The sequence below is a fragment of the Patagioenas fasciata genome, chromosome 7 (assembly GCF_037038585.1).
Source record: "Patagioenas fasciata isolate bPatFas1 chromosome 7, bPatFas1.hap1, whole genome shotgun sequence".
In the NCBI taxonomy this organism is placed as follows: Eukaryota; Metazoa; Chordata; class Aves; order Columbiformes; family Columbidae; genus Patagioenas; species Patagioenas fasciata.
The window spans coordinates 7783956-7796604 of record NC_092526.1 but is presented as its reverse complement, the minus strand read 5'-3'; the positions used below and the strand labels follow the sequence as shown (position 1 = coordinate 7796604).

The 12649-nt window shown below is 40.4% G+C and overlaps 1 protein-coding gene across 7 annotated transcripts in view; it reads right to left on the bottom strand.

Moving 5' to 3' along the window:
* The window catches only part of TMEM163 (transmembrane protein 163), a 91954-nt gene that overhangs the window by 1758 nt on the left and 77547 nt on the right, over positions 1–12649 (bottom strand). For all 7 annotated transcript variants that reach the window (XM_071810781.1, XM_071810782.1, XM_065841427.2 and 4 more), the window contains 2 exons: positions 4150–4261; positions 757–898 (listed from right to left, as the gene is read on the bottom strand). In XM_071810781.1, coding sequence (XP_071666882.1) covers positions 757–898; positions 4150–4261 — 254 coding nt within the window. The remainder of the gene's footprint in view (positions 1–756; positions 899–4149; positions 4262–12649) is intronic.

Here is a 12649-nt window from a genome sequence, read left to right as displayed (position 1 = left end):
TTTTCCAAGTTAAAAAAAATAACCGCACAGCTTCCAGATGACGGCTACTGTAGCCTGGCCAAGGTCTGCTTCTCAACAGGCACCATTCCAGTTAACTAAGATACTACATGTCCCCCTTTCTCTTATGGTAGAAAGCAGAATAAAATGCAAAAATCCCAGAGTCCATGCGGTCGAGAGAAATCGTGGCAGCAATGAAGCACATGGCAGAGCTTCACTTGATTTTGTTCTATTTCTGGTGTCCTGACTCAAGAAACCATCTTAAAATTCAACAGAAACAACATTTGAAACACGACTGGCTAACCTTCAGTTCAGAAGTTGTGACAGGGTAGGATGGAAATCACCAGCAAGGTCATTCTGTAAACTTGGGGACCTCACCTTTAACCTACACTTCCTTCAGAAAAAAACCAGTGCTTAGAAATGTGCCACCAAGGCAGCATGGAGGGATTCTCATCCAGGATTTTTGGTTATTTTTTAAAATATCTCAAAGCCTGTATTTCCAAATTCAGGTATACAAAAGTATTCTAAAAGTTATTCCAAGTTCTTTTTTAAGCCCTGGCTTCTTTCCAAGCGATGTGTGACACAGAATCTTTTATCCCTTTCCATACACTCTGCCTCAGTATTGGCAGCTGCCATCATAAATTCCAGTGACTGATTCGGCTGGAGGTACATAAGCCTTTAAGAGCTACGGCTTATTACATTAACCAGACAGCCCATCTGCTGGACATACCAAAATACCTGCTAGCAGGAGATACTCACTTGATTCCATAGGCAAATATTGTGAGTCCAATTAAAACTCCTATACTGCCATCCAGAAACCAGACAGAAGAATTGTGTTTAAAAACTTCTGCGCTGAGAAGGATGGAAAATCCCATTATTCCACCTACAAGAGAGTTGAAACCTAGAAGGGAAAAAAAAAAAAATGAAAGTAAGAACAAAATCTCAAGGAATTTGCTTTAAGCATCTCTCCTAAGAAGAGGTGACCTGCAGGGAGACAAGGAATTGTTATTCCAGTGTCATCAGAGAGGGACAGACCTGCGGGAGCATCTCGGCAGCGCACTAAGGACACAGTGCGACTCCTTCACACATCGTTAGCCAGGGGTCGGTGCCACATGTCCTTCCAACAAATCACACACAGAACGTCTGGTGTCTGGCAGTACATCGTGAGACCTCTGTCAGTTGTCACGTCTGATAGAAATAACCTTACAGCGATTTTGCTGCACTATGTGTCTTGATTGGGTCAGCCCTGACATTTTCATTCTCTGTTTAGTCCCAAATTGCAATTCTAGCTTTTGCCTCTCGATGCTCATTGTCCAAACAGCAATATTCCTTCAAAATGCTGGGCCTGCTGCGCCTTGGCTCTGACAGTCAGGCACTTATCTCTCATACAGCTCATTGTCAGGAATGAAACATTTTTGAGTTTTGCACAGTAATGTTTCAAAGACCTTCTCTTCAAGCTTTTTACCCCATTCCATATAGTTATTTACATGTATTTGGCACTACACCTTAGAGCTGCATACACTGCTGAATGCATTAGGGAAGACATACAGTATAACCTTCAAAATATTTTCCATTTATGCCTCAGACAGATCACAGGAGTTTCATATTTATTATTCACAATTTTTATGAACATCTTTTTTTATACCTCTTTCTTTTTAAAAACCTTTGGTAGAGACATATAATATTTAACCTAGTTAAAAACTGAAAAATCGAATATGGAATATTCTATATTGCTTGGTGAGTCACTGTTGTGAGCTGCTGCTTACAGTACGTACCCAGTTGATTTCCAGTTCCCCACGACTGCCAACAACCACGTACGTGACACTTATGCCTGAATGTCTCGTCCAAACCTCTTACAGCCAGTCCTCACCTAAATCACGTTGTCCTTCTGAAAAACGTAGCTAAAAATTGACTTTTCCTATGTATCCATACAGCTGAAATACCTGTATAAGCTATCAATACTGTGATTAAGATTCACCAGATCCCTGGCAGGAGGTGCTGAAATGCAAAGGAAACCCAGCCAAAGAACAGCACTTATCACTCAGCAAGTCTGAGGCAGAACGGGGCACACAGCTCTGCAAAGAAAAGGGGGTTCGGTTTTTTTTGGACTGTACAATTGGCATCACAGGCATTGCATGTAAATGCCCGATTATGGATTAATTATAACCCTACAGTTTAACCAATACAGACACAATTCCTCTGTCAACACTCTAGTCTAGAAGAATCCTGGTTCTTTCTTATTCCCAGGCAATAAAACTTATACTGCTAATAAGTGCTGAAGAAATATATATATTGTGTGAATATATATATAAAAAAGATTAAGTATACATTAATTAACTATAAACTATAAACCAATGTTACTTCCTCTCCTCCAGCTTAAGTCAGTATCCATCAGCATGACATGCAAAAGGCATGAATGATACATTTTCTTGCCATTATTGGCTGATGGTTCAAATGATCTAAAAGCGACTTCCTAAAGAAAGTGTTTTCTCTTCTTCAGTCAAACCTTTCTCTGTCGGTGTGGCAGGAAATCACGTAGTGGCTGCAGGTATTAATCCAGACCCCACGTGCTGTGGATAGGACTCGAACAGGAAAAAACAGGTGGCTAAATCTGGGAAGGAAACAGGCATCTGAAAACTTACAGAAAAGCTGGCTGACATCACCCCACTGGCACATCTCTGCATTTGTCCTCCGAGATGTTACAGAATTCAAGATAGGAAAGGCTGTTTTTATTGTCCAAAAGACTTTTGCTATAAATAAATTGTACAAACAACTTTTTTGTCTTATTAGGATTCATACTTTTGGGCTTTAAAGAGACAAGCTCAACTCTAAAATAAAATTATTCTTTTAAAAAAGTCATTAATAGAGATTGGCATGTATGAGAGAGTATTTGCTGTCTTGAAAAAAACCCTATTTTTCAGAAAGAAAAATGTATGCTCTTATTACTCAAAACAGTTTGTTGGTCTACAGCCAGTAATTGCAAGAGGTATATTAGCAGGAAACAGAAAACACTAAAAAAAGAAATGCAAGGGAGTCCTAAATCTGTCTCAGCTGCTGAATCACATTGTCTCCTACTGATTGTTAATAAATCAAGTATATATGTAAATATATCTTGTGAAAGAAGATATTTAACCACACATGTTAAGATCAGCCTCCTACATTTGCTAAAGTAGTGGTGAAAGAGAGAAAAGAGAGATAAAAACCAGACCGAGCTAATTGTATACTTTGTTCCCTAATTTTTTTTAATCAAAGAATGAGCGATCTCCAGCTCAGAAGCAATATAATTAGCACAAGGATGTAATTATGGGGGAAGATACTTCTGTGCCATACAGGAGACCAATTCAGAGCTATTCAAGAATTTTTCAGCTAATATATTGTCTGAAAAAACCTGTTTTACACACAAGCTACATTTTCTGAAAGGGGGGGGTAAATGTCTGCCTGCCTGGAGAGAATTCTGAAAGGGTTGACATGTCCCACTTGCACGGTGACAGCGAAGGCAGCCAGACTCACTGGTCTGTAGCTCCCAGAGTCCTTTCCCGTATCCTTTCCTGAATCCTTTTTGCAAGCTGGGGATCTTTTTGGTTTCAGAATGCCTGAGGTGGCAGAGTCCATAGTAAGGAATAACATCACCGAGCAGTGTGGTCTGTTGGGAGGGAATCACAAATGCAGGGAGGCAGTAGCTTTGTCTCAACCCCTGCACTGCTGATTTGATGCCTTTTTTTGCTTATCTTGTATTTAAAATATAAATACTCATGAAGAATTTATATAAGTGGGACGATGTAAAATATAAATGCTCATAATATGTGTTATCACCCCTTAACAAAAAAAAATCTGCGTATAAGTTACTTAAAATAAAGTAATTGTATGTATCCCTAGAGTAAGCTGAAAACTGAATTTCTTTAAAGTGAAATCTTTAGCAAAGTAATTTATGTACCACAATTCATGAATCATTAACACCCCACTGTATATGTTTACAGAGCATTTCAAACCGGCCTGTGCTTGCAGATAAAATCTGGTAGAGGTTTGTAGGGTGCTGTGAAACCTTCGCCATCATTGTTGCCTCTCTTGTTTGCAGAGGTCACTCGTATCCCCTGTGTCTGCAACATTTCCTGGAGAAGTCTATAAATGCAGCAGGATCTATTTCACACTCACCATCGGTTATCAGCGCTCTGCTTGTAAGGACCTTTCCCAGCATAAATTTGATTACAGCCAAGACAGTGCAAAGGATTCCACTTAAAACAGAGACACTATACAGAAAATCATCCTGAAAGAAAAAAAGACAGACATTAGTATGTCTTCTAGTCATGCTTCATATATTAAATGACAAGTTGTACTAGTCATTGTGCAATTATTTGTGCCACTGAAGGATACAACCTGAGAAAAAGATCTCCTTAGTTATGACTCGCATGACAGCTGGTGCTTATTTTACTTATGTTGCCGTCTGTAGTTGCTTTTGCAAATATAATTAATGATGGTTCCAAGCAGGAAATTTAGAATTGACCCAATCTCCTCCGAATCAGGAGGTTCTGTCCCTGCAGGGCCGACTGCAGACTGCCAAGGAATCCAGTGTCCAGAGCAGGCAGTGATGAAGTCCTCCCCGGGCAGGAGGAAGGCTCGAGAGAAGAATCCCACTTACCAGACCTCTGTTGATTTTTGGTGTGAGAAATAACCATTTAGTAGTGTTTCTGATTCTGGACTTGCTTTGGTTTTGTTTGGTTTCCTCCTCCTAAGGTAAAGTCTGGTGCAAGATACATTTGTAAGACTTTTGATACCGATGTGCAAAGTCAGGCTCAGCTCTTTCTTAGAAAACGATTTTTCCGTGGACTTTAATTTCACAGCTCCCGAAATATCCACATTGCTTAATTTGAATGTATAACGTGGGCTCCCGAGGCTCCCTCAAGAGAAAGCTGCATGTCTATGCAGGGCAAATAAGAGGAATTAATTACTGTTTAACTCGGATTCTCTCAAAGGTCATCTGGAGGCACCTGCCTCTATCTGCTGAACATTTTGTGTTTGGTTGGGGTGGGAGGAAACACTCCAGGGTGCTGAAACACCAGCACTGCAATAAAGTGCCCTCAGAGAGCCCACAGGCGAGGGCTGTGCAGAGAAACCCAGGCCAGCTCTGAGGATGCTCCCCTGCCATTTAACCACGGAGCTGGGAAATTGATTCATCCATTACCCTTAAGAGAAGCTTTAACTTAAGCTGCTGCAGCATCAGTACAAATAAAGGAAATACTAAGAATATATTTTTTTTACCTGCAGGTTTAAGAGGGCCAGTGCCATTGGGACCTTGTTACTGATTAAAATACTCTGCAAAAATCCCCGTTGATAGTAAACATTGTCATGATGATCCATCAGCAGCTCCGTCCATTTTAATTATTTTAGCAGAATTCAAAACCCAAAGAAATCAAAAAATGGTTTCAAAAGCTGCTTAGGAAGATACTGGGAATTAAATTACTGGTATAATATACTCATATCCCTAAATAAATCATTCAATATATTTTTATAGACTTTTTAATGTCGTATTATTTTCAAAGTCTGCTTCATTCACTCTCAGTCATGAGCTCATTCTCTCTAGTCCTGATATGATATTGAATATGAAGACAAAATGCACTTAGGAAAAGAGAGTAAAATAGAAGCAGTAAGAACACAGAACTCAAGCACTGGGTAAAGCACTTGTAAAAAGCATCTGTAAAATTAATCTAACAAAACAACTGGAAAATACCCAGGCAATTTTGGAGTGCCAGGGCCAGACTAAGGAAGGACTGGGAATATCTGATTGCTGTCAGCCTAGCAAAGAAAACCTGGGAGCTTTCAAAGATCTGAAATGACAACAAAGCTCCAAAAGTCTGGATAAGCTTTGCAAAAAGTACCTGAAATTTGAGATTCTTGTCAAATTTGCGCCTCTAAATTTTGTGCATCTTTCTCAAAAATGTATATACACCGAGCTCAAATAATTAACTTTGATAGCTTGACACATTCTGATTGGTTTTATTCAGTATACAGCATATGTGTAAGACTTCAGAATAATCTGAAGCAGAAAGTGGTGCTCCATCAATGCAGTCCTTTCTATCCTGCCGAGTTTGCAGTCCAAGTGCCACTTCTCTTGCATCTCGTTTACCAATGGTCAATCACTGTGTGAGGTCTCTTATTTCATCATCACAGACTCTCCAAAAACTTACTGCTGGCTCTCAGACACCCCTACCTCATCTTCATCTTCCCCCTCAGCAAAGCACGAGCTTTGCCACTCGCGCAGAACCAAACGTTGCAGACCCCGTGGAGGTGACAGCATAAACTGCTTTGCTATCAGAAGTCAGGTTACTGTCACCCTTGGGCTGACAAAATGCGGTTTTCCTACACCTGTGAAATTCTTGGGGATGGACTTGCAAACAACTACAAATTCACATAATTTGGAAAAAAAAAAAAAAAAAACAAAAAAAACCCCACTATGAATCTCAATACAACAGATTTTGTAAATTATTGATACAAATGCTCAAAAGTCCAAGTATGAATTCAGAATCTTGCAGCTGCTATGCCTTATCCCCTGTGTTACAGCACAAGACTTCATCCTCTGCCTGGGACATTATTTTGATCTGGTTTGGTTTTCAATTGTCATGGCACGTACCATACATTTTTGGGGTGAATTCATTTTTTTTTCCTGCCTCTGTCACTAAACTCACGGTGTGTGAAAATACACCTTGCTATTCATTCTGGCTATCTGGTTGTGACCAAATTGAGTCTAGCTGCAAAATTAGTCTAGAATCCCTCAATGACTTATCTGTGGTACAGATTTCTGAATCACTTCATAAAGTGAATTAATTAGCAGCCTTGTTCAGAGCATTCAGAAACTAGAAATTCTTCATATATTTGGGTTTTCACTGAATCACAAAAGACAAGCTCATTTCATTGTTAATACTGATCCAATAAACACTGATAATGCAGAAGACCTGACATGCTGAAGGTCCTTTGTTATCACAGAAAGGGAAGACATTAAAAAAACTGCTCTTAATGCAAACACCTCAGCAGTTTCTTGCTTTAGACTGTGCTGAACAGATTTTTTTTTGGAAGATTATACTAATGTTTTTAATCTCTAAAGCTCTAAATCTAGATGGTATGTACGTAATTATCTCCAGTTATGTGCAGCTTTGCACAACAGCCAGCGGGAGGCGGCAGATAACACAGTATCTGAGCAAATGAAGAGGGAAAAAATAATACTGTAAATTCACTTTCCTCATTATTTTGCTATGCTTTCTGGGTATCCAGGCACCCAAGAGTTGGAAGAATAAGAGTGAGGCTACTGGCTACTAACAAGAATGTTGTAAGAAGATGTAAGAGATCAGCACATGTGGCAAAGCCCAGCAGCCTGGACAGCCCTTGCGGCGTCTTGCCTGAGAGCGGTAGTAATAGGAGAGGAACGGATCAAATCATTGCCTTGGCGCTACTGTGCTGCACTGGTCAGAGCTGGGACCAGTTTCAGACAGCGGGATTCCACAAATTACCTGAGGAGGGCTGCTGGGGGTTAAGCTGCTGCGCTGGAGCTGGAGCTGACTGATGGGACACACAACGGACACATGTATTTCGCTGCAGCGCTCCAGGCTCTGAAGAGTTAAACACGTCATACTGTGGCTGTGAAATGATTCCCATTAAACTAACTCATCCTTTGGAGAAATGAAGAAAAGGGAAGCCATTATGGAAGGCTAAATTAATAAAATCAGCCCAGCCATCTGGCAGCATGTCCCTCCGGATCTCCCCACAGCCCTGCCCTCCCCGTACCCCGTGCCTGCCCATCTGACACTCATTCAGAGCAAGGAGCACATCCAGCCAGACTCATGGTACATATCCTTGGTGTTAGTTTAATTAAAGCAGCCGCAAATTGTGACAGATGATAAAAATTAAAATTCTGATCATTTCCATATGATAAAGGCTTCTCAGTGTGGTAAGTGAAGCTCTTTCCTTCTCCATTTCTTTTCATTGTATTCCCTCATTACATGAGGCCTTAATTAAGGACACATATATATTATTAGATGGCTTCATGTATAAAACTGCAATATACACAAAATGTCCTGGCTTGCCACCTCATTGCATGGCACAGCTGCAATATTCCTATTTAAGATTCTATGCTGTGACCATTTCGCAAAAGAAAGCTTTCCTAGGATGCTCTGTTTTCAGTCCTGGGAAGGAATAACAGAAGTCAGCAGGCAGCTTTTCCTCCACCTCACCCAAATGCCCCGTGCAGCTGAGAAGCGGGGTGAAAAAAAAAAGTGACAACAGTTCTGTCCCTACTTTCAAAGATGTCACCAAAAAGCAGCAGTAATCTTATGGCTTAAGGAAAATTTGCTGATGATGACTTTGATCTCTTTCTGAATCTACTGTAGAAACTCCAAAAAAAGCTGCAGGGGATGTTTCAGTGCTTGGCTTATTAGGTGGAGATATTTTAAACCAATTCCCAGCCTAGTAACTAAATTTCAGCTGATCTGTGGTCCTAATCTTTTCCTAGAATGCATCTCGCCAAATCTGACCCTAAAAACTTTGCCCTGATTTCATATATTATTTCTACAGACTTTTCTCTGCCCCCTCCCCTTTAATTACAGTCCTTTTACTTCCCCTTCTGGAATGTAAAAATGTTCTCATTTCCTCTGAAGTGTTGAGTGTTGAGTAAAAAGGAATTCATCAGTATGGGAGGAACACGGCATGTTCAGTGTTCCTCTCCACTGGCCACAACACATACAATATTATTGAAATCTGTGTACGATCCTCCTCTCCGGCCATCCTTGGTAGCTCATTCTAGTGTGACCCCAAAGCAAGCTGCTTCTCCTGCATCCCCCAGCTGCAGGTTTCTTGCCACCCCTTTGCCCTCCTCATAGCTTCTTCTCTGAAGTGGCCAGAGGCTGAACCACCTCCCCACTCCCAGGGGAGCTGGGAATTACTGGTCCCACCTTTCTCAATTCATTTTTTCCCTTCCCGGAGAAGCCGGTGTCTCATAGTGGTGCACCTCTTCTCTGCTGAGCCTCACTCCTCTTGGCTGAGGAGGCAGGGCCACGTTCTGGAACACCACAGATGCTGTTGGCAGGAGCGATGTCATGGCTGGCCCCAACTGAGCTGAGTTTGTGTTGTTAAATATTAATTTTGCCCATCACTGCAACTCACCATCTGTCTCACAGCTCCCGACAACGACCCTTCTTCAGTCTAGCTGACTTGTCACCATCCTCCCCTGTGCTCATCAGGGTATGCGGCCCCCTGCTCCACATCCCCACCTCCACACGCTTTCCAGTGCTTCCCACTCCTCCAGGTCCCTCAGCAGCCCTCATATCAGCCATCACATTGCTAAAAGTCCCTCTGTGGAGCATGTTATTTAACCAAAAAGCACTGGTTTCCTTCCTCTCCCCTTGAGGATTCTGTTTATATAGATAGTAACTGAGATGGTTTGAATACAAACAACAACAACAAAATACCAAATCTCTATAACTTTCTCCCAAATAATAAACATTTTATATAATCAGTCTAGAAGGAGTTTCTGGGAAGCCGAGGGTCTCTCTCACCAGCTAACTTCAAAAGCGACAAGAGTTTTAATTGCACTTCACTGTCAGAGGACAAACCAACAGCCCAGTGTCTGACTCAAGCAGCAGACAGTTTTCACATGGAGATAGAAAGATCTATTATTAGCACCAAAAAAAACCCAACACACCACACCTTTTATGAATGTTTAAACTTGTATCTTTAGTGCTGAAGTGCTGTGACAAAGCAATTCCACAGCGCAGAGCACTTCTTCAAGAAACAGATAAAGGATGAGCTGAATGCCACACCGGGGGCACCAGGGCCGGGAACCGAGGGGCGATGAGCCCCCAAGAACTGACTTACGTGATCTTAGAACTGCTTGAAACTTGGGCTTCCCATTTTCTCAGAATCCATCTATGTTGTTTTAGCATCAGAGAGCTATAAAACATAACTTTAAATGGTATTTGTCCACCCTCGGAAGCGCTCCCTAGTCAGACTGCCATTTGTACAACTAGCAGAGGACTGAGACCAACGATACATTTCACATAACCCACCCAGTGGCAGGTGCCGACTTTTAGTTCTCATCAACATGGCAAAGTCTGAAAATAAGAATTTTCACCAGCAGCTGATATGTTGTTCCTAACCCTAGTTCCAGGTATCCACAACATTCTCACCAACCCATAAGCAGCATGCGTATTTTAGGGTTCAATTAATTGTTTACAGCCAAACACCAAACCATCAAACCATACATAATAGGTAACAGTTATAAAACAGGATTCTAATGTATAATTAATGTACAGGGTACTTTGACTTGAAAGGGTAAGCAATGAATTCCCACTCTATATATGAGAGATTAGAAATGTACAGTGAAGGAAGTGTAAGGACATGTATTACATTTGTATAATCACAACTATTTTTTGCTATATTGGCATTGAGCTATAATTCAACTGTTCACATTGTTAAATGTATCTATGATGTATTTATTACGAACAATTAAATTACTAAATAAATTACATCTCATAAAGCTACACTCTGCCACCCCTAGCTCCCCATTCCAACTGCCATCAATAGCGTACGATAGAATTACATGAGCCTGATCTTTCGATTGATTTCATTTATAAAAGCAGAGGCGCCACATCAGATGTGCTGCACGTCTTTCGTACACAAACTGATTACATTTTTCCTTCTTTGTTCTGCAGGAAATGTCAGAAATATGGCATGACGCTTGCTTACTCTTGCCAAATCGTGTCCTTTGCCATCCTAATGAGGACAAATGCCAAACTGCATTGACATAACCTGTGTTATACTATTACCTAGGGAAATGCAAGCAGGAACGGAATAGTAAATGGATATTGATTTACAACCCCAGGTGAAATTAAAATAGTCATTCTCAGTGTGGCTGGGCTGGGCTTTTTTAGCCTTCTTTAACAAACAACAAAAGGTTTGCAAATTCTTTGTGGTCACAGTCAAAATAAAATACGCCACTTAAATGACATTTCTACTTCCCCAGAATACAGAGTAATTGACATGAAGAAGGTACAGGGGCAAATGAAAAAGGATTTTCATCAGGGAAATGGTGAGTGTTAATACTAGCAAATGCTTGAAACCTATGCTTAAATTAGTTTTATCTCCTTTCCCAATATATTAACAAAACATTAAAAAAAACCCCACTAAAATTTACACAAAAATCTAAACATGACATCATCAACATTATGCAATATCACTTTTCCTCCTTACTTGTAATGAAAAGTGGACCGTACCAAATCCTCTGGGTCAGTACTGGCTGTGGCTACAGCTCTCTGAAACATCAATAAAGGAATGGTAATGCCTTTTCCTGGTGGGAATTATCTTATTACAGCTAACACAGGCTGGAGAACAAATGCTGCGAGTAACAATAGGAGGAATATTCTGAGTCTGATAGCTAGGGGAAAAAAAAACATAGTAAATCTGAGCCAACAAGAAGCAATTCTATTTTAGGCTCAACACTCAACATTCTAGAAAAAAAATGCTTAAATTACATGATCTGAGAAATATTCATTTTAAATTAAGTGGAAGGATAAACAGAATGAAGGTTTTGTTTTCCAAATGTCAAACACTAATTAGCTTTGCAAGTCAGGTGTACTGAAGAACTGCTAAAATTATCAGAAATCTTAATTCCAAACACCCTGGAAAGAAGAGCAGCTGGCCTGCTTCTAATACTAACAGCAAGTACATTAGGAATAAAGGGGAAAAGAGAAAGAGAAACTAATAACTGTGGTATGTCATGCTGAAGCAGACCCTCAAAGAATAAAGATTCCCAGCTATACAAAAAATAGAACAACACCAAAAGAAGTGGAGTTTGCAGCTGTAAGGTTCTCATGCTATAATGGCACATCTCTCTTTCCTGTAAAAAAAATCTTGTTGTCTTTGGACTTTGGGATCCTTCAGTATTTTTTCAAGTTTTCCAGGTGTACAATTGCATGTTCACAGCTACTTCTCATCGCAAAAATATGCATGGTGTTTGGGCAGATCCACTGTATAGAAAGTCTAAGGGAGTGTCACTTAAAAATTCTGAGAATGGCTCAGGGCCCTGTATGGGCTCTATACAGCACAAGTACACCTACTTTTTACAGGAAATCTTACTCAAATATCTGAGTGTCCTAGCTATATGATAAGGAGAGGAGAGAAACAGTAAGATTTCCTTGAAAACAAACATGTTCCAAGAAAAATGGAAATGTCATCACATCTCTAAATCCATAAAACAAGAAAGCTTGAATTAAAAATATTTTCAAGCAAATGAGATTGGAAGCCACGGCTTGACAAAGAAAGTGATTTGTACGTATGTGTTGATGTGTGCAGAACCTGTGTCTGCATACACACCCCACTCGAATTTGCCTCCAAAGGAAAATGAAACATCGCTGCAAATTCAAGGTAAGGTTAGATGACAGACAGATCCTCTCTGGAAGGGACATGAAAGCTTCATTACCATTCACTTCTCTGTCCAAAAATCAGAGACCCTTAACACATTTTCTGACACTCCCTAGAAGTAATGTCCCAAGCTTAGAAAATGTGGGAGAAAAAAAAAATCCATTACGCTTTCCACTGCTTATATGCAATATTAGCAGTTTCCAGGCTTTTTGGACAAATAAATGCCTTCAGTTACGATATTTGTCCTGTA